The 23,495-nt window shown below is 43.5% G+C and overlaps 1 protein-coding gene across 7 annotated transcripts in view; it reads left to right on the forward strand.

The window, feature by feature from the left end:
- camsap2a (calmodulin regulated spectrin-associated protein family, member 2a) overlaps positions 1–23,495 on the forward strand; it is an 87,034-nt gene that overhangs the window by 8,577 nt on the left and 54,962 nt on the right. For all 7 annotated transcript variants that reach the window (XM_014215758.2, XM_014215761.2, XM_014215759.2 and 4 more), the window contains exon 2: positions 2,443–2,702. In XM_014215758.2, the coding sequence (XP_014071233.2) occupies positions 2,443–2,702 (260 nt within the window). The remainder of the gene's footprint in view (positions 1–2,442; positions 2,703–23,495) is intronic.

Raw genomic sequence — 23,495 nt, forward strand, 5'->3', positions numbered from 1 at the left:
CTTAAATGTCATGTAGTGTGTGTATGTGTATATATAAAATTAGTTTTGGACTGCACCTGGCCTTTAACTAACCAAACTGATAATATTGTCTAGCTGGTATTCATATAGATCAACATCTAAAGATCTACATCTAGCATAAAAGAACAGTCAACCATATCCTCATAAAGGGATGTGCCACTCAATATACAACCTTATTATGTATTTTTAGTGGCACATCCTTTTAACTAGTTTCCCCAAATGTTCTGACCAAGAGTGATGCAATTTGATTCAAGCCGCAGACAGAATATTCTACTGCAGTTGCCAGTGAGCAGATTATGTTTTGCTGCTCTAATATTAGAAAATACAGTACATGAGCTTCTAACCAGATCCTCCATGTATTTTTAATTAGGTCTGAATGAAATGGGATGATTCCATAAATACTGTCTCTTTCGTTCCCAGAGGTAGAGAGGCAGAGCTGGTCTTCAGATCCCAGGGAACACTGCTCAAGGCTCAGAATACTTTCAGGCACATAAGCAATTAAACACATTAACACACACACACAGACACACACACACACACACACACACACACGAACACACACACACACACACATACAGAAATTAATCTGGAGTTTGGAATAGGATTTTTTCTCTCTCAGATTTTGGTGTTGATTGCAATGGTAACCTGTGTGGAGCATAATAATGCAGTTCTCCTCACTAATTGCATTGTACCAACCGAGGTAAGAGAGGAGAGAGACCTGAGGACTTGACTCAGACTTAACCTGTTAGATTTGGGACTCAGTGACTTGATACTTTATTCAGACTTGCTTAAATTGACCTATTGACAGGTATGGATTTCCTTTTGGTGTTTTTCTTTGCCTCTTTGTGAATGCTACTGTTTACTATCTTATCTGGGTCTTCTTTGAAGGGCAGGCCCAGTGAGAGAGGAGTAGGCTATCCCTTGTCAATGTAGAGTCTTTGATCAAGGTGGGAATTATGGTGTAATCCTCTCGAAGGGCTCTAGCCCCGTCCCCAAACCTAACCTGGGGTGTGCTCAGCAGGACGCAATGTTTTGTGTTCAGATATATATATATATGCTATCTAGAGCAACCAAAATGCCTCTGACATCTAGAATAAGGAATTACGTTGGCTCTATTCATAGCATTTCTATCTGCAACGTTCCAAAAAAAAAATTGTACTGAACATGGCCCTGTCCTCACCTCTGTGGGAGCCACGCCCACCCCTCCAATTGGTCCTTTGTTCAGTTCCGTTCTCCTCAAGGCGTAGGTCAAAGTTGCCCCAAATGTAACCACTGATACCAGTTCAGATGTATTCTTCATCCACATAATGGTTTAGGTGAGGATTATTGATAGGGTAATCTGATCCTAGATCTGCGGTTAATAGAAACTTCTACCTCTAGGACCCTTTGGTGACCTTGTCTTTGATCAGATAGTGTGTTTCTGTTATGAGCTGCTGACTTGGCCTGTGTGAAATGATTCGCTGAGTGGTGTGAGGGTGGGATGAGGAGTGTGAAGCTGCGAAAGCCTCTGTCACCATGCCTTTACACACCCTCATCAAAACGAACACCCATCTGCTCCTTCTGATATGGGTGTGTTGCATATCCGGAGATCGGTTTGTGTGTGTGTGCATGTGTCTGTGTGTGTGGGAGTGTTACCCCATGTAGCATTACAGATTTGGGGTCAATCTCCTTTTAACCACACTTTGTTTGTTCTAATGTGCAGCCACTTGAGCGGTGTGAAAATCTGGTTATTTTCGTAGCTGTTTGAGCAATCTCAGTCTCTCTGGTTTTTATACCTTCCCCATTTTCTCAACACCCTGTAAGAGTCTGACAATAAGGAGCTGAATTATTGAAATCAGGCCCACTCGTATCTGTCAGCTCGTGTGCGCCCACCCCCACAAACGCGCACACACTCTCATATGTTATCCGTCTCTCTCTCTTTGATAAAGCAGACTGAGGGAAGCTCCCTGGGAGCTAGAGAGATATGGAGTGCACATGAATCAATCAGGTTCCTCTCCTACTGTAGTTTCCATGGTAACGCACCGTGCGCTCCATCCTATGGAGATCACGCCCATGTCTTTGGATGAGGAAAGAATGAAGTAGACTTGCCACAGTTAAACACTGAGTTACCATCAGTCATGTGTGAAATATCAAACCTTCAAATAACCCTTTCAAATGTACTGATCTTCTAGATTCACTAATTGATTGATTCTCATCATATCAGAAATGTGACAAAAATACAGTATGAGGTAATATGAGGTGGTGTAGGCTGACCTTCCACTGTGTTTAGGCCTGCATGCTTTTAAACTGAAGCTCCTCCCCTCTATCGTTCCTTACTTTCTCTCTCACATACTGTTAAGTGTTAATGAATTAAAATGGACTTTGGTACAAACTGCGTATTCATATTCATCGTTTTGAACCTTTCTCCCTCTCTCTCCTATGCAGACAGTGTGCCGGCCGACCTGAAGGAGCCCTTCTACACAGACCAGTATGATCAGGAGCACCTGAAGCCTCCAGTGGCCAACCTGCTGCTGTCTGCTGATCTCTACTGTAGAGCCGGGAGCCTCATCCTGAAGAATGACGCCGCCAAGCCCCTGGTTGGCCACGATGATGTCATCCAGGCCCTGGCTCAGAAGGGCCTCTACATCACAGACCAGGAGAGGCTGGTCACAGAGCGTGACCTCCGCAAGAGGCCCATACAGATGGTAAGAAAGAGGGGTTTGATTGAGGGTTTGGGGGTGGGGGATAGTGGGGGCTAGGTGGCCATCTTTGTTTTGGTTGTGGGTTCAGCTACTGTGGATTTCTTTCACATCAGATCAAATCAAATCAAGCTTTATTTATACAGCACATTTCAGACATGGAATGCAACACAATGTGCTTTTATAGGAAAAAATAAATAAAAATATTTACAACACAACAAACATAAGAGGAACTGAATGACTAAAAAGCACCCTAACATGCTGACCACATCGCCCGCGTTGTGCCCACACTGCTCACTCGTGTCATCAACCGTCTGCAAGTCACGCCTCTCCCATCTCCTCATTGAATTTTAGGAGCATGTACCCATGTGGGTGATTGAAAGAGGAACTGATGTCCACAGTCCAGTCGGTGGTGGTAAAATAACAACCCAATGTTTATATCCCAGGACAAATTAGCTAGCAACAGCAAGCTAGCTAGCTAGCTAAATTGCCATAAATGTTTAATACTTTTCGACCTGTCCCCAAATTAATATATTTGGTTCAGAGTTCATTTTGATATTTCAACCTGCGTGTCCTGATCGTGTGTGGGTGGACAAAAATCAACATGCGCGATGGCGCACGTACGCGGTGGGGTCAGCATGTAAGGAAAACAAAAGTGTGTGTGTGTGCACGCGTGCGTGCGTGTCTTTTTCTATCTTCCATTCTCCCTTTTGTCTCTTTGTACATCTCTATAGCCTCTGTTTTCTCAGTGTGTTGTCTCAATCTACAGGGTTTAATTGACAGGGGTTCCCTTCCACAACGAATCAGTACACCATCATAAGCATTAGAATGGGAATGTGGGCATCCCCCTAATCATTTCTAATCCAGACCCACTATTTTTACGGTCCTCCCCAGAGTCTATATGGAATTCTAACTGTCTGACTGTCAGTGTTTTTCTCCCTGTCCTGTGGCTGCCTTTTTGTCCATCTACCCATATTCTCTCTACTGCTCTTTCTCTCTATTCCCCTGTTTTATCTTTTGTTGTCTTTCTCCCACTTTCTGCCTCAGTTCTCTCTCTAAGGTTCAGGTCAAAAGTAGTGTACCTTTGGAAAGTATTCAGAGCCCTTGACTTTTTCCACATTTTGTTAGGTTACAGGCTTATTCTAAAATAGATTAAAATATTTTTTTCCCCTCATCAATCTACGCACAACACCCCATACTGACAAAGCAAAAACAGGTTTTTAGGAATGCTTGCAAATAAAAAAAATAAACTGACATTTACGTAAGTATTCAGACCCTTTAGTCAGTACTTTGTTGAAGCACCTTTGGCAGCGATTACAGCCTTGAGTCTTCTTGGGTATGACTTTACAAGCTTGGCACACCTGTATTTCGGGAGTTTGTCCCATTTTTCTCTGCAGATCCTCTCAAGCTCTGTCAGGTTGGATGAGTAGTGTCGCTGCACAGCTATTTTCAGGTCTCTCCAGAGATGTTCAATCGGGTTCAAGTCCGGGCTTTGGCTGGGTCACTCAAAAGAGACTTGTCCTCAAGCCACTCCTGCGTTGTCTTGGCTGTGTGCTTAGTATTGTGGTCCTGTTGGAAGGTGAACCTTCGCCCCAGTCTGAGGTCCTGAGTGCTCTGTTGCGGGTTTACATCATGGTTCTCTGTACTTTGCTTTGTTCATCTTTGCCTCGATCCTGACTAGTCTCCCACTCCCTGCCGCTGAAAACATCCCCACAGCATGATGCTGCCACCACCATGCTTCACTGTAGGGACGGTGCTAGGTTTCCTCCAGACGTGACGCTTTGTTCCAGGCAAAATAGATCAATCTGGTTTCATCAGACCAGAGAAAGTTGTTTGTCATGGTCTGAGAGTCTTTAGGTACATTTTGGCAAACTTCAAGCGGGCTGTCATGTGCCTTTTACTGAGGAGTGGCTTCCGTCTGGCCACTCTATCATAAAGGCCTGATTGGTGGAGTGCTGCAGAGATGGTTGTGCTTCTGGAAGGTTCTCCCATCTTCACAGAGAAACGCTAGAGCTCTGTCAGAGTGACCATCGGGTTCTTGGTCACCTCCCTGACCAAGGTCTTTCTCCCCTCGATTGCTCAGTTTGTCCGGGCGGCCAGCTCTAGGAAGAGTCTTGGTGGACCTTCAATGGTGCAGACATTTTTTGGTACCCTTCCCCAGGTCTGTACCTTGACACAGTCCTGTCTTGGAGCTCTACGGACAATTCCTTCGAATTGATTTTACCACAGTTGGACTCCAATCAAGTTGTAGAAAAATCTCAAGGATGATCAATTGTGACAGGGTGCACCTGAGCTCAATTTCGAGTCTCATAGCAAAGGGTATAAATACTTATGTATATAAGGTATTTCTGTGCCAAATCAAAAAAACTGTTTTGGCAACATTTGAAAAGTCAGGCACAAACCTGTGGTACCATCCAGCCATACCCAGGAAGCGCTGAACAGCCTTGAGGGATGTGGGAATTGGGAATGCCTGCACTGCTGCAACTTTGGCTGGATCTGCATGGATACCTTCAGCATTAACCACATGACCAAGAAACTTGAGTTCTGGCAAACAGAAATTACACTTCTTCAAGTTCAGGGTCATACCTGCAGCCTTTAGTCTGTTGAAGACGGACTGTATGTCTTGCAAATGATCCACGACAGAGGAGTAGATTATGATGTCATCCAGATACACAAGACAATTTCTTCCCCTCAGATCTCCCAGGACAGTCTCCATCAACCTTGGGAAGATTGCTGGAGCATTCTTCAAGCCAAAAGGCATGACTTTGAAGGAGTACAAACCAGCAGGGGTAACAAAGGCAGTCTTGTCAGGGGTAACAAAGGCAGTCTTGTCCATTGCCACCTGCCAATATCCGCTGTTCAGATCCAAATTACAGAAGATGGATGCCCCTGCCAGAGATTCCAGTATGTCATTGATGTTCGGTAGAGGGTAGGCATCGCTTTCTGTTAATGCATTCGGCTTCCTGTAGTCTACACAGAATCGATATCCACCATTTTTCTTTGGAATCAGGACAACCGGAGAAGCCCATCTGAATAAAAGAAGGTTCCATAACTCCATTCTCCAACATGCTTTTGAGCTGTTCATTGAGATTTGACAGTTTGGTGGGGGACAGCCTGTAGGGATGCTGTTTAATGGGGACTTCATGGTATAGATTTTGTGTTTGAAGACAGTTGTACGGCCGGGTGTAAGAGTACAGACCTCACTGTTCATCTCCAACATCTGGGAGAGCTGCCACCTCTTGTCCTCCGACAGACATGCCTGTTCCACTGCTTGTTTGATGTAGAAATCAGCATCAGGTTTGCTTTTGCTCTCGAATAGAAGGGGTGGGGTACGGCTGTAATCAGGGTGATAGCGGGGTTCTCTGGCTTCACTGGTGGAACTTGTTTTTGTCTTTTCTTTGTATTTTCTTTGTCATTGTCTTTGTCTTGACCTAGCCAGGATTCTGAATAAGGTAGCAGGCTCCACCCTGAAATCAGTGCATTTCCAGATTGAAATGGATGATTCCGGGAATAGTCAAAACTCAGCCGATAGGATGGTTCGGACATCGAGATGGTCAGTCCACTGAAGAACATGAAGTCTAAGGACTACAGCAAATGCAAGGCTCGGATCTGCAAGTATAGCCACAGGAAGGTTAATAATCTCATCGTGCAGCTTTATTGTCATATCAATCCAGCCCAAGGGAGTGGTAGGTTCTCCATTGGCCAAGTACAATGGTCCTTCCTCCCAGGTTCTAAGCTCCTCATGAGGTAATGTCATGTTTTGCCACAGGGGCTCTTGCATCAGGGTGTACGTTGCTCCTGTGTTGATTATGGCCTACCCTCTCCAGTTCCTAACAATCAGAGGAACCAATAGTTGTTGCGGAATAGGAATATGACAGCTAGTTGTGCTGTCTGAAGGCTTCATGGTGGGCATTAAGGCCAACCCAATTGTATGCAAGCCACCACGCCTTTCTAGACTGTCAGTCTTCTGACCTTTTCCTGAATCCTGACGCTGGCCATAGAGGGGGCAAGAACCTGGAGGATGTTGTACTTTACACCTCCAGCACATCACTGGACTTTTGTCTTGGATCTTGGGCACAAATGGCTGAGACGTTTTAGCCCCAGGAGAGTTATTGGGATACCGGGATGAGGGAACAAGGTTTTGAGTTTGGAGGTGGTGCTTCCAGTCCTTCTCAAACTGAGTCCCAAGATGCACCAGATCATCCACATTCTGCACACGCTCCCGAAGTTGACTGGCAAGGCGGGGAACCATGTTCTTAAGAATAAGTTTGACCATCTCCTGCTCAGTAATGTCAGTCTTCCATTTCCTACATAGAACTCGATAGGAGAAGGCAAAGTCCCGTATTGGCTCTGCTTCACCCTGGACTCTGTTACAAACCCGTTCCGCCAGTTCATCATCATAGTCCTCTGAGAGGAAGGCTGAGAGAAATATTTTTTTTAACTCGTCCCAGGTTGACACATGTTCACGGGCTATCTCCCACCAGTCTCTTGCTGTACCATGGAGAACACTAAGGAGGGTGTCAAGAATCTCCAAGTCAGTAAGGGGCCGGATAGAAAGGAAATCATTACATTTAGATAGGAAAAACAGTGGATCAACATCCTCTTCTGGGCTGCCAAAAGTGGGTAAAAGTAGTTTGATAGAGAGAGAGCTCTCCAGAGGAGGCATAACATTGGAAAGGGGTCTTGGGGAAATGGGAGTTCTGTTTAACAGTATCTTCAAAGGGGGGTTTGTAGTGCTACCTGTTCCTATTCCCTTAATGGCAGAGCCAGTGGCAGTGGTAAACCCAGAGGGAGGTGCAGATGATTTGTCCACAAGGGAAAAGCACCGCATTATCTCCTGGTGCAGCTCCTCCTGTTGAAGATCTGTGGCCTGTGCATTTTCCATCTAATTATAAGGTCTCCTTTTGAGTCTGTTCAATCAAAAATCGTAGTTCCCCTGTGAGAGAGTTCTTCATGTCCTACATAACTTCTTTCAGATAAGAACACACTCCCTTCACAACAGAGGCTGACTCCTCTGCTCTCTTTTCTTGTTCCTCCTCAAGGTAAGTTATGACTAGATGATGGTTAGTTTCTATGAGTGTTTTGAAACTTTGCATTTTCCTTTGAACATCCTGCTTCAGAGAATCTTGTAAATATTTCTGTCTCTGAACAGTTTGTTGTTGGTTTTCCACCATTTGACAGGGGAGGTGAGCCAACCTCAGCTGCACATCTTTCTGATGAGCCTCCACACTTTCACTGCGAATGGCATTCTCCTGCATTGTCAAATTATGGTTGGTGTGTGTCCATTGTTTTTCCATTTGTCCAGTGAGCACAGAGACACCTCTCCCAGTCTGTCTGGGTAACATGGTAACAGGAAGAGGTTGAAGGGAGGGTAATGGTGGAGATGTTATAGGTGAGCCGGAAGCCTGGGGATAAGGGCCAGTGCTATCCAATTCCATTACACCATCGAGTCCTTCCACAATGAAAGAATCCCGGTCATGATTACCATTAGGTGTGTCCACATTGACACAGTATGGGGTTCCAACAAAATACATTATTCAATCCGGCGCAACAAGATGGCACCGGAGGAGATGGCCGCCGGTTTACGGTCTCCTAACCAATTGTGCTATTATGTGTTTTTTTGTTGTTGCGATATATGTAAATTATTTTGTACATAATGTTTCTGCAGCGGTATCTTACGGCAAAAAAGAGCTTCTGAATATCAGGACAGCGATCACTCACCTCAAATTAGACAAAGGTTTTTTCAACAACAACAACAAGCAGGACTCACACAATATTCTCCAAACACCCCACAGGGCAGACATCCCAATTATTCGCAAAAGGAAGCGACGCAGAGGACGAAGAACCGGATGCCTCGTCCGGACCCGCAGAAGGCGAGTGGGAAAGCTGCCGTTACCGTCAATACTACTCGCCAACGTGCAATCATTGGACAATAAACTAGACGAGGTACGATCACGAATATCCTACCAACGGAACATCAAAAACTGTAATATCCAATGTTTCACGGAATCTTGGCTGAATGACGACATGGATATTCAGCTAGCGGGATATACGCTGCACCGGCAGGATAGAACAGCACACTCCGGTAAGACGAGGGGGGGGCGGTCTGTGCATATTTGTAAACAACAGCTGGTGCACGAAATCTAAGGAAGTCTCTAGATTTTGCTCGCCTGAAGTAGACTATATTGTGATAAATTGCAGGCCACACTACTTGCCTAGAGAGTTCTCAGCTATACTTTTCGTGGCTGTTTATTTACCACCACAAACAGATGCTGGCACTAAGACCGCACTCAATCAGCTGTATAAGGAAATAAGCAAACATGAAACCACTCACCCAGATGCGGCGCTCCTAGTGGCCGGAGACTTTAATGCAGGGAAACTTAAATCAGTTCTACCAAATCTCTATCAACATGTTAAATGTGCAACCGGAGGGAAAAAAATTCGAGATCACCTGTACTCCAGACACAGAGACGCGTACAAAGCTCTCCCTCGCCCTACATTTGGTAAATCCGACCGCAACTCTATCCTCCTGATTCCTGCTTACAAGCAAAAATTAAAGCAGGAAGCACCAGTGACTCGGTCGGGAAAAAAATGGTCAGATGAAGCAGATGCTAAACTACAGGACTGTTTTGCTATCACAGACTGGAACATGTTCCGGGATTCTTCCGATGACATTGAGGAATACACAACATCAGTCACTTGGTTTTTTTGTGCATTTGGCCACCTGGCACTGTCTCCTCCCTGGGAGCTGTGCACAATTTGGCTCGCGCAAAGGCTTGCGTGGAATCTTTGCTGCTGCCTTGGCCCTAATATGTCTCTCACGTAACCCATATGCCAGACTCATGATGAAGTCTCTCATGGGAAAGGGTGTTGTTCATGAATTTCTTGAACAACATGTTTGCTTTGATTGCAGCCAAATCAAGCACGTTGTAGAACAAAGCAACAGGCCAGCGGCAGGTGCCTCCTTTCACAGAGTAAAGCCGTGTCATCTGATCCAAAACATCCACACCAACCTATGGAGCAGAATAAAGTAGAGAACATTAGGATTATTTTCTCATAGAAAAAACAACACGTGTTATACAGAAGATCATAGTTATACTATCGCCCTGTAGCACTCACTTCTGTCATCATGAGGTGTTTTGAGAGACTAGTCAAGGATCATATCTCTTCCACCTTACCTGCCACCCTAGACCCACTTCAATTTGCTTACCGCCCCAATAGATCCACAGACGATGCAATCGCCATCACACTGCACACTGCCCTATCCCATCTGGATAAGAGGAATACCTGTGTAAGAATGCTGCTCAGCATTCAACACCATAGTACCCTCCAAGCTCTTCATTAATGCCCCAGGCCCTGGGTCTGAACCTCGCCCTGTGCAATTGGGACCTGGACTTCCTGACGGGCTGCCCCCAGGTGGTGAAGGTAGGAAACAACACCCCCAATTTGCTGATCCTCAACACTGGGGCCCCACAAGGGTGCGTGCTCAGCACCCCCTGTACTCACTGTTCACCCATGACTGCGTGGCCAAGCACGCTTCCAACTCAATCATCAAGTTTGCAGACAACACAACAGTAGTGGGCTTGATCACCAACAATGACGAGACAGCCTACAGGGAGGAGGTAAGGGCTCTGGGAGTGTGATGCCAGGAAAATAACCTCTCACTCAAAGTCAACAAAACAAAGGAGATTTTATTTTTTATTTTATTTCACCTTTATTTAACCAGGTAGGCAAGTTGAGAACAAGTTCTCATTTACAATTGCGACCTGGCCAAGATAAAGCAAAGCAGTTTGACACATACGATAACACAGAGTTACACATGGAGTAAAACAAACCTACAGTCAATAATATAGTAGAAAAATAAGTCTATATACAAAGTGAGCAAATGAGGTGAGATAAGGGAGGTAAAGGCAAAAAAGGCCATGGTGGCGAAGTAAATACAATATAGCAAGTAAAACACTGGAATGGTAGATTTGCAGTGGAAGAAAGTGCAAAGTAGAAATAGAAATAATGGGGTGCAAAGGAGCAAAATAAATAAATACAGTAGGGGAAGAGGTAGTTGTTTGGCCTAAATTATAGATGGGCTATGTACAGGTGCATTAATCTCTGAGCTGCTCTGACAGCTGGTGCTTAAAGCTAGTGTGGGAGATAAGTGTTTCCAGTATTAGAGATTTTTGTAGTTCGTTCCAGTCATTGGCAGCAGAGAACTGGAAGGAGAGGAATTGGCTTTGGGGGTGACCAGATAAATATACCTGCTGGAGTGTGCTACGAGTGGGTGCTGCTATGGTGACCAGTGAGCTGAGATAAGGAGGAACTTTACCTAGCAGGGTCTTGTAGATGACCTGGAGCCAGTGGGTTTGTGACGAGTATGAAGCGAGGGCCAGCCAACGAGAGCGTACAGGTCGCGGTGGTGGGTAGTATATAGGGCTTTGGTGACAAAACGGATGGCACTGTGATAGACTGCATCCAGTTTATTGAGTAGGGTATTGGAGGCTATTTTGTAAATGACGTCGCCGAAGTCGAGGATCGGTGGGATGGTCAGTTTTACGAGGGTATGTTTGGCTGCATAAGTGAAAGATACTTTGTTGCGAAATAGGAAGCCAACTCTAGATTTAACTTTGGATTGGAGATGTTTGATGTGAGTCTGGAAGGAGAGCTTACAGTCTAACCAGACACCTAGGTATTTGTAGTTGTCTACATATTCTAAGTCAGAACCGTCCAGAGTAGTGATGCTCGACGGGCGGGCAGGTGCAGGCAGCGATCGGTTGAAGAGCATGCATTTAGTTTTACTTGTATTTAAGAGCAGTTGGAGGCCACGGAAGGAGAGTTGTATGGCATTGAAGCTCGTCTGGAGGGTAGTTAACACAGTGTCCAAGGAAGGGCCAGAAGTATACAGAATGGTGTCGTCTGCGTAGAGGTGGATCAGAGACTCACCAGCAGCAAGAGCGACATCATTGATGTATACAGAGAAAAGAGTCGGCCCAAGAATTGAACCCTGTGGCACCCCCATAGAGACTGCCAGAGGCCCGGACAACAGGCCCTCCGATTTGACACACTGAACTCTATCAGAGAAGTAGTTGGTGAACCAGGTGAGGCAATCATTTGAGAAACCAAGGCTATTGAGTCTGTCGATGAGGATGTGGTGATTGACAGAGTCAAAAGCCTTGGCCAGGTCAATGAATACGGCTGCACAGTATTGTTTCTTATCGATGGCGGTTAAGATATCATTTAGGACCTTGAGCGTGGCTGAGGTGCACCCATGACCAGCTTTGAAACCAGATTGCATAGCGGAGAAGGTGCGGTGGGATTCGAAATCGTCGGTAATCTGTTTGTTGACTTGGCTTTCGAAGACCTTAGAAAGGTAGGGTAGGATAGATATAGGTCTGTAGCAGTTTGGGTCAAGAGTGTCCCCCCCTTTAAAGAGGGGGATGACCACAGCTGCTTTCCAATCTTTGGGAATCTCAGACAACACGAAAGAGAGGTTGAACAGGCTAGTAATGGGGGTTGCAATAATTTCGGCAGATAATTTTAGAAAGAAATGGTTCAGATTGTCTAGCCCGGCTGATTTGTAGCGGTCCAGATTTTGCAGCTCTTTCAGAACATCAGCTGACTGGATTGGGGAGAAGGAGAAATGGGGAAGGCTTGGGCGAGTTGCTGTGGGGGGGTGCAGTGCTGTTGACCGGGATAGGGGTAGCCAGCTGTAAAGCATGGCCAGCCGTAGAAAAATGCTTATTGAAATTCTCAAGTATAGTAGATTTATCGGTGGTGACAGAGTTTCCTATCCTCAGTGCAGTGGGCAGCTAGGAGGAGGTGCTCTTATTCTCCAGGGACTTTACAGTGTCCCACAACCTTTTTGAGTTTGTGTTGCAGGAAGTACATTTCTCCTTGAAAAAGCTAGCCTTTGCTTTTCTAACTGCCTGTGTATATTGGTTTCTAACTTCCCTGAAAGTTGCATATCACGGGGGCTGTTCGATGCTAATGCAGAACGCCATAGGATGTTTTTGTGTTGGTTAAGGGCAGTCAGGTCTGGGGAGAAACAAGGGCTATATCTGTTCCAGGTTCTAAATTTCTTGAACGGGGCATGCTTATTTAATAACCAGGCATCCTCTACTGAAGGGATGAGGTCAATATCCTTCCAGGATACCCGGGCCAGGTCGATTAGAAAGGCCTGCTCGCTGAAGTGTTTCAGGGAGCGTTTGACAGTGATGAGTGGAGGTCGTTTGACCGCTGACCCATTACGGATGCAGGCAATGAGGCAGTGATCGCTGAGATCTTGGTTGAAAACAGCAGAGGTGTATTTAGAGGGCAAGTTGGTTAGGATGATATCTATGAGGGTGCCCGTGTTTACGGCTTCGGGGTGGTACCTGGTAGGTTCATTGATCATTTGTGTGAGATTGAGGGCATCATGCTTAGATTGTAGGGTGGCTGGGGTGTTAAGCATGTCCCAGTTTATGAGATGATTGTGGACTTCAGGAAACAGCAGAGGAAGCACCCCCCTATCTACATCGACGGGACAGCAGTGGAGAAGGTGGAAAGCTTCAAGTTCCTCGGCGTACACATCACTGACAAACTGAAATGGTTCACCCACACAGACAGTGTGGTGAAGAAGGCGCAACAGGAGGCTGAAGAAATTTGGCTTGTCACCTAAAACCCTCACAAACTTTTACAGATGTACAATTGAGAGCATCCTGTCGGGCTGTATCAATGCCTGGTACGGCAACTGCACCGCCCACAACTGCAGGCCTCTCCAGAGGGTGGTGCGGTATGCACAATGCATCACCGGGGGCAAACTACCTGCCCTCCAGGACACCTACAGCACCCAATGTCACAGGAAGGCCAAAAAGATAATCAAGGACAACAACCACCCGAACCACTGCCTGTTCACCCTGCTATCATCCAGAAGGTGAGGTCAGTACAGGTGCATCAAAGCTGGGACCAAGAGACTGAAAAACAGCTTCTATCTGAAGGCCATCAGACTGTTAAATAGCCATCACTAGCACAGAGATACTGCTGCCTATATACACAGCCTTGAAATCATTGGCCACTTTAATAAACGGAACACTAGTCACTTTAATAATGTCACTTTAATAATGTTTACATATCTTGCATTATTCATCTTTCATGACTATCATGGTCGAGGATTTAAGGCCTCAGATCAGCTTGGCAAATGGAGACAGATAGCCAGACCCCCCTCACTCCCACAGGAGAGGAGAGGGGGGGCTGGGACAGTTTTATGACACCTCACGCCAATCGTAAATATTATGCCGCAGAGAACCCTCTCCTGCTCTTCAGTATCAACCAAAGGAATGCCTTTGTATAGAGAGACTGTTGGCCGCCCAAAAACTCTAACATTCAAAAAGTGAATATTGGAACAATATCTCTAAGATAGGAATGTTAGGAATGGTCAGTGGGGATCTAAAAAAAATCATGTCATATTGTTTTTCATTTGTAATGTCATTAATAACTGTATAACGAAAATACTGTAACATGAAGAGCTTTCACACTGTATGTCAAGTTTACATCCTTTACGTTGTGTAGGAAATATGAAGAACAATGAAACTATTTTTGTTAAGATTTTTAAGGTGATTTTAGTTTTCTAACGAGATCATGTCCTTTGCACATTAACTAAGCCATACCCCGAATGATGTCTGAAGAGCGTGTCAGTGTGATGGAACTGCCCTTTATCGACCAGAGTGCTTAAAAGGACTCGCTAAGAATTAACATACCAGACCAGCAGACATGAAGCGTGAGCTAAACGTTACAAATGGTTGAAACTCTAAGACCAGAAAAGGTTTAGCTGTGGCTACACTGCTGAAAATAGTTACACCTTTGAATCGCCACACGAGGTGAAGAAGATAAAGACTAGACCTTAACATAGCCAGTCTGCAGCTGGGCACGTAAAAGTGGTCCTAGAACTTTGATTAAAGACACGAGGTAGGAAGGAAGGAAATCCCATCAGTTATAAATATTGGTGTATCTGAAGATCTGTTCTGAAGAAACACTCCATTGGAGACAGGACAACCCATTGAGCCGTTCCCCATAGAAGGATCGATTGGTTTCAACAGAGAGATGACAAACAAAGACATCTTCAAGTAAATGCATTGCATTTCTTACCCAAACGGCGGCGGCTCATGTGTAAGGTATATGGTTACTGTGAGTGTAGTTTCCAAATGTACGATAAATGTCCCTTTCTCCCCATCTCTCTATTTTCCCCACCCCCTTCTCTGGTGTAATAAGCCATCATATCTTGTGAGTGCACTAGGGATTTTTGTCTCATATAATGTGTATTCTGTGTTATTATTTAGTTAGTTAGTAAATAAATAATTAAATACATTTGTGTAGAACTGAATAATCAGAAAAGGCTGGGGTTCTTGCAGATTCAAGAAGTCTGCGACGTTCAGAATGAGACTGCTATGAGGTAATGAATAATAAGTGACTGTTATCGATATATATATAACTTATATCTTCTTGAGTTTAATTCGGTAGATGGTAACTCGTTAAACAACTTCTTCCGTGGTGCCCCAAATTCCTACATTATTAATTTAATTGGGTAACAATTTAACATAGTTAGTTGTTTTGATAAATAACAGTCATCACATTAATGAAAGTCACGTCACGACATCTCATATGTATATACTGTATTCTATACTATTCAACTGTATCTTAGTCTATGCCGTTCTGACATTGCTCGTCCATATATTTATATATTCTTAATTCCATTCCTTTACTTAGATTTGTGTGTATTGGGTATATGTTGTGAAATTGTTAGATATTACTTGTTAGATATTGCTGCACTGTTGGAACTTGAAGCACAAGCATTTCACTACACCCGCAATAACCTCTGCTAAACATGTGTATGTGACCAATAAAATTTGATTTGATTCGAATTGTATAAGCTTGTAATGCGTATTACGTAATATTTACATACCTCAGTTTGTTTGAAGTGGTAATAATATCCGTTTTTCTCTTTATTGTGTCTCCATCGATGGCAACTGTCGGATCTATGGTGCTCATGACAGAAACGTTCTTTCTTGCCATGCATTGGTGTAGTGTGAGTGTTGTCTTGTCATTCTTCAGCACCGTTGTGGAGTACAACGGCTGTGCAGGTGCCTTATTTTGTGCAGAGGGTGCTCCCGTCTCGCTTTGTTCATGGTGTCGACTAGGCTTGTTTTATTTGCAAGCTACTTGTTCGCCAATGACAGTGAAGTAAAGAAATTGTCCATGGTGACATTTCTCACCTTGCCAACATAAGGTTCCACAAGCCTCATCACCACATTCTACAACACTCGCTCACCTGCTGCCCGATGTGGATTTTTTCCCAGATACAGTATGGAAAGCCGTTCAGCATGTACTTGGTGTCGACGTCAGCGGCTAACCAAAACTTAATTCCAAGCTTGTCGGGTCTCCAATTGTTTCCGAAACAAGCTTATGTTGGGAACAATTGCTCATCAACAGTGCTGTTCTCTCCTGGTTTGTAACATGCAATGCTGTTCTGTACAAACGTGTTCCAAATGTCGGATAACATGGCAAATGTGTCTGTTTCCAGGCGTCGCATTCTCGTTTCTTTGTCATCAAAACGGTAACGCATGATCTCTCTGAAGTGACCCCGTGACATGGGTTCTCCAAAGAAAGGTATCCCATACATGTCTGACCAGAAGCTGTCCATATACACGCTCTTTCCACCAAATGCTCTACGGACATACAGGATTGACATGAATGCTTCCAGCTCATCAACAGACAGATCACAGGCGGTATCTCCTTGCTCCCTGTGTGACTCATCCACAGTACAGTCACTGATGTCCATGTCACATAAACAACAAAAGCTGGTGAGTACGCTGATGATCCTGATGTTGTTTTTTGCTTGAGATGTAGGGCCTGCTCTCTCAGTAATGACATTTTGTAGCATTAGCACCGGTTTGTTCTATCGGATCCATACGGTGCCGTCCCTTCCACTCTCCTGTCACTGTTTCATTTGGTGGTGGCTCGAGCCCCTGCTCAATGCTTACCGTTCTGGCTTTTTTGCGCTTAGGCCTCAGGTGTAGGTTCAGAATCAGAAGAATAATCCTCATTATTAATTTCTTCTCCACCATCTGAGTTGTTTTCATTCATGTTCATTCATTCATCTTGGTCTTCTTGTCATTGTACATTTGCACTCTCTCACTGTGTACTCCATGTAGGCCAGAGTAGACTGATAAGACTGCTTGGATTTGGTGGACTAATACAGGGTACATACCATTTTGAGATTATAATTAGAATACACCAATATAATAAAATGGCCCTGTTCTTCATTCACAATCGGTGATTACATAATGATGCATCATTCGCTTTCCCACACTCACCAACTCACCCATTCTCCCCCTTTCCCCCCATCATACTTTACTTAATTTATTTAATCTGTTGTTATACGTGTGAAATTTGTTTCGGTATTGTTAATTAGGATAAAAATAAATGGAATAGAGCTAAGCATAGGCAAAATCTTAGAGGAAAACCTGGTTCAGTCTGCTTTCCAACAGACACTGGGAGACAAATTCACCTTTCAGCAGGACAATAACCTAAAACACAAGGCCAAATATACACTGGTGTAGCTTACCAAGATGACATTGAATGTTCCTGAGTGGCCTAGTACAGTTTTGACTTAAATCAGCTTGGAAATCTATGGCAAGACTTGAAAATGGCTGTCTAGCAATGATCAACAACCAACTTGACAGAGCTTGAAGAATTTAAAAAAGAATAATTTGCAAATATTGTTGTGCAAAGGTGTGCAAAGCTCTTAGAGACTTACCAGAAGCACTCACAGCTGTAATCGCTGCCAAAGGTGATTCAAACATGTATATTACATATATATTAGTGTTTTATTATTCTTTCTTTCTTTTTACAAATTTTAGAATTTTTCTTCTACTTTGACATTACAGAGTATTATGTGTAGATCGTTGTTAAAAAATGGCAATTAAATCCATTTTAATCCCACCTTATAACACGACAACATTTTGAAAAAGTAAAGGGGTGTAAATACTTTATGAAGGCACTGTATAAGAGTTTGGGACACCTGGAACCATCACGTGACAAAAACCTCCATGGGACCATGACACAACATCCCAAGAATGTTTAAGGTGCCATGACACAGTGTCTCAAGAACGTCCTAAAAACTTCCTCAGGGATGTCCCATGGGCAAACCGGGAAATAGACAAAACTTCCAGGGGACCATGACACAACGTCCCAAGAACGTGCTAAAAACATCCTCGGCGACATCCCCGGGATATACCGGCAACTAGACAAAACCTTTAGGGGACCATGACACAACGTCACAAGAAAGTTCAGGGGACCAAGACACAACGCCTCAAGACTGTTAAAAAAATGTCACCCGGGACAAACGGGGAACTATAAAATGGTCTCCCATAGAACGTTCCCTTGAGACCATCACGCAACGTCCTAAGGACTAGTAAAATGAAAGTCCTGAGAACGTCCTAAAACGTTCCTGACATGGTCCTCAGTGACGTCCTGGGAACGTGCAGGGAACTAGAGAAAGGTCCTCCAGAGAACGTTCTCTTTGGACCATCACATGACATTCTTAGAACGTTCTCAGAACATCAATGGGATAACGTCGCGCCAAAACCCTCAAGTGACCTAATGGGAACGTTGCCGAATGTCCTCAGAATGTCCCCTGTTTGCTGGGTTTATGCATTCCGTTCCCACTGCCCAGGATTGACTCATCAGCCTCTACAGTGTTTGAAGCACTGTAGATCAGGGGCCTGCTGATTTCTAAATCAAGTGTCAACTCGCTCCACTTGGGACACGTTGCTGTTCAGAACAAATAAGCAATTCTGAAATGGTAGTCCCGCGGAAATCCCCAATCTCTACTGATTGAATAGTGGAAACACATCAATCCACAGCAGTCCGAAAGACTGATCTGTATTGTTGTCTACCGGTGCGTACTGTGGAGACATTGTAATATGTATAGATTGCAAAGGTGTGTGGCTGCAGCATTAAAATGTCAACTCAGGAGATTGAGCAGCATCTGTTATTTAAGTAAGAGTCTATTTAAAGATTGGCTGTGTGGAGAGCTGATAGCAAGGATCCGTCACCGTAAGTGTGAAAATGTTTTTAAAGGGATAGTTTTCCAAAATTTTTACCCAAAGGACAGTTTTTTATACAACATAGGAATAAGAAAAAGCCAAATATATTGGTAATCCAGTTTACTTGGTTGTGTATTGTGTCAGCTAGTTATTGCATCAAATAGATCTTCTTTATACGACTTGTGTTTTGTCTACTATACCCATACTTCATCACAATGTAGTTAGTGACATTGCGTTGTTTCTGAGAGGTGGTGTTACATTTTTAGATGCAGCTGTTGTCTTTATCTGCTGTGTGATGCTGTGATCTCTTATGTAATGGGATATGTCGCGTTAAACAGATTTGACTATATGTTCTGCTGGTCTGGCAAACAGAAGTTCTCTGCAATGCAGCTCTCTCTCTCCCTCCTCTCTCTCGCTCTCTCGCTCTGTCGCTCCCTCCTTTCTTTGATTCTGACGCTCCCTCCTTTCTTTGATTCTGTGATGGACTCACACATCTGAAGACACTCGCTACAAATTGCAGCTGCCTCCCACCCACACACCAACATGCTGTGTTACTCACTTATGGTATACACACATACAGTTGAAGTCGGAAGTTTCCATACACTTAGGTTCGAGTCATAAAAAATCATTTTTCAACCACTCCACAAATGTCTTGTTAACAAACTATAGTTTTGGCAAGTCGGTTAGGACATCTACTTTGTGCATGACACAAGTCATTTTTCCAACAATTGTTTACAGACAGATTATTTCACTTATAATTCACTGTATCACAATTCCAGTGGGTCAGATGTTTACATACACTAAGTTGACTGTGCCTTTAAATAGCTTGGACAATTACAGAAAATGATGTCATGGCTTTAGAAGCTTCTGATAGGCTAATTGACATAATTTGAGTCAATTGGAGGTGCACCTGTGGATGTATTTCAAGGCCTACCTTCAAACTCAGTGCCTCTTTGCTTGACATCATGGGAAAATCAAAAGAAATCAGCCAAGACCTCAGAAAAACAATTACGGACCTCCACAAGTCTGGTTCATCCTTCGGAGCAATTTCCAAATGCCTGAAGGTACCACGTTCATCTGTACAAACAATAGTACGCAAGTATAAACACCATGGGAACACACAGCCGTCATACCACTCAGGAAGGAAACGCGTTCTGTCTCCTAGGGATGAACGTACTTCGGTGCCAAAAGTGCAAATCAACAATTCCAGAACAACAGCAAAAGACCTTGTGAAGATGCTGGAGGAAAAAGGTACAAAGTATCTATATCCACAGTCAAACAAGTCCTAAACCGACATAACCTGAAAGGCCGCTCAGCAAGGAAGAAGCCACTGCTCCAAAACCGCCATAAAAAGTCAAACTACAGTTTGCAACTGCACATGGGCACAAAGAAAGTACTTTTTGGAGAAATGTCCTCTGGTCTGATGAAACAAAAATAGAACTGTTTGGCCATAATGACCATAGTTATGTTTGGAGGAAAAAGGGGGAGGCTTGCAAGCCGAAGAACACAATCCCAACCGTGAAGTGTGGGGGTGGCAGCATCATGTTGTGGGGGTACTTTGCTGCAGGAGGGACTGGTGCACTTCACAAAATAGATGGCATCATGAGGCAGGAAAATTATGTGGATATATTTAAGAAACATCTCTAGACATCAGTCAGGAAGTTAAAGCTTGGTCGCAAATGGGTTTTCCAAATGGACAATGACGCCAAGCATACTTCCAAAGTTGTGGCAAAATGGCTAAAGGACAACAAAGTCAAGGTATTGGAGCGGCAATCACAAAGCCCTGACCTCATCTTATAGAATATTTGTGGGCAGAACTGAAAAAGCGTTTGCGAGCAAGGAGGCCTAGAAACCTGATTCAGTTACACCAGCTCTGTCAGGAGGAATGGGCCAAGATTCACCCAACTTATTGTGGGAAGCTTGTGGAAGGCTAGCTGAAATGTTTGACCCAAGTTAAACAATTTAAAGGCAATGCTACCAAATAATAATTGAGTGTATGTAAACTTCTAACCCACTGGGAATGTAATGAAATAAATAAAAGCTGAAATAAATAATTCTCTCTACTATTATTCTGACATTTCACATTCTTAAAATAAAGTGGTGATCCAGCTGAAGTAAGACAGGGAATTTTTAATTGGATTAAATGTCAGGAATTGTGAAAAACTGAGTTTCAATGTATTTGGTTAAGGTGTATGTAAACTTACGATTTCAACTGTACTCTGGTGCTCATACACACTCATGGTACACACATATTGTACATTTCCTGCCACTCACACACTTATGGTACACACACACACACACTACACAAACGCACCACACAAACACACTCATGTCCGGTCTAAATCTAGCATGTTACTGTAATGACGTGCATTATAGCCTACAAGTCATATCATATGACTTGATGACCAACAGCTGTAGATCAAGGTCATTGCTACATTTGAGCAACGTGTTCTGCTTTTGGACATACTCTAGTACATTATTTCTATTGTCACAATATCTCTTTGTATTATTTCAAAACCATTGGACTCTCCCAAAGGGTTTTCTACTTTGTGCGTAAAACCAGTTCTACGGTGTCCATAGGACAGACTCAATTCTAATATGGACAAGCTACAATTAGATACACCAAAGATACAGTAGGTCTGCACTCAAAATATTTTAAAAAGCTTACTTTATTTGAATTGTAACTCAGCATTCCCCATGCCATGTTGAAGGAGGGTTAGCAGTGGGAAAGACAATGGGGCAGAGCTTGACAATTCTGTCTAGGGATGAAAGGATGGATGCTAAGCTCTACCGACATGTGAGATGTTGCTGAGGCTAAGGCCAGAAGTTTTTCTGCTCTCTATCAGGCCTTTTTGGTTTGCTGTGTTTGCAAAGAATACCAATGGAATAGCAGCTCTACTGTAACAATTCCTAACAGTTTTGCTGATATGGGAAGGAAAGTATTTTTTGTATTTTGAAAAGGTTTGATAAGTTAGGAAGACCCTTCTTTTCCTAGGTGGTCTGTGATTATAGCTGTAGTTTGGTTGTTTAAAGTCACTGTGAATGTTTAACTAAGTAACAGAGTAAGTTCCATCCCTCTCCCTCACTGGGCACGAACCTGGGACCCTCTGCACAACAACATTTCACACTCACAAACCTGCATTACAAATATCGCTCCACAAAAACCATAGCCCTCACAGAGTAAGGGAAACAACTACTTCTTGGTCTCAACTACCTGCACAATGGATGCTACTAGCACATGCACACAGCTAACTAGCTAGCAATTCCTAATTTACACTTTGGTCAGCCAACCCAGACCCCTACACCTTAGTGAAGCTGTATTTACAGAGAGAAGAACTCTCCACCATATCTAGGGCTCTGTGGCTGTAAAGTCAATCTGTATTTCTTATGAATAATCAATGCAAGCTATTTGTGTGTATTGGAAGAATTGAATAACCTAGATATTAAGTAGTAGCATTGTGTAATAGACCGATCGGGTAATTAAGCTGTGTTTGGCATAGTTTTTCACGTATACTCCCTCTCCAGCGCTTGAGGTCATCAGGCTACTCATTATTACGCACACCTATCACCATCGTTACGCGAGAAAGTGTCCACTTTAGGCCGGGGATTGTAGGCCTGTTGAGGGATAGTTCTAGTGTAAATCCCTCTAATATGGATATCTTCCATATAGGATTCTAGTGTGATCTGCCCAGAAGAGTGTAGCCTACCGCCTATAGAAATATAACGACTACGAGGGCAGTTTCTAATTAGCAAAGCTGGTCCCATGAATTGCAAAGAGTTATGGGATATTAGAACCCTGTTGTCTTAACCTTGTAATCTTCAACCTACACGTTAACTAGCTGGCTAGATGTTTTTTGTCTTTTTCCTGGCATTAGCTTAAATTGCAATTTGATTTCACCAACCTTATGATCTGCTGCTTGCGTTCTGGAAAAGCAGCGTAGCTACAATGCTTTGGCTAGTACCATGGTTGATTCAGAGTGGTAGACACTCTGCATTATTATGACTCCATTGTCTTAACCTTCCTAACTTAAACCTAAGCATGGGTACACTCAAAATGTCTGACAGTTAGTGGAGGCTCCTCAGAGGAGAGTGAATTTCATAAAAATAGTGAAACATTAAAGGTATCTTTTTATATATATATATATATATATATATATATATATATATATATATATATATATATTTAATTCAGAACATTAACCATGTGTAGGTAGATGTGGAAAGATAGATACAAACGATTTGTTGCAAGTTGGGGGGGTGGGGATTCACACCTAGCCCAAGTTGGGTGGGGGGGGGTTCACACCTAGCTCGGCTATTAAGCAATTCTTTCGTAAAGGTTGAATAGTCTATTGTTCAGCTAATAGCCCATCCTGCTAGCTTGTGAAAAATGAATAATAATACTTTTTCCCCTTTCCACATGTTAAAGATTCCAATTGATAAAATGCTTTTAGCCACAATCGGCCCCAACCCCAATTAATACATTTGGGCACAGTCAATACCGTGCTGGACTTCGGGCTAGAATGTTGAGGGTTTGAAACTTGCTCCCTGCATGTTTCATTACATTATTATGCTGGTCACAGAGCAAATAGCCTGGATTGTTACTCCCATCTCATTCCTCGCTCTCTTCCACGCGTCATTCAGCACGCTTGTAGGCATGCTGGCAGGATATACTGTTTTTTATTCTGTATATATGAATTACAAATCAGCCTTTACTTAAATCATGTTT

The sequence above is a fragment of the Salmo salar genome, chromosome ssa10 (genome assembly GCF_905237065.1).
Source record: "Salmo salar chromosome ssa10, Ssal_v3.1, whole genome shotgun sequence".
NCBI lineage: Eukaryota > Metazoa > Chordata > Actinopteri > Salmoniformes > Salmonidae > Salmo > Salmo salar.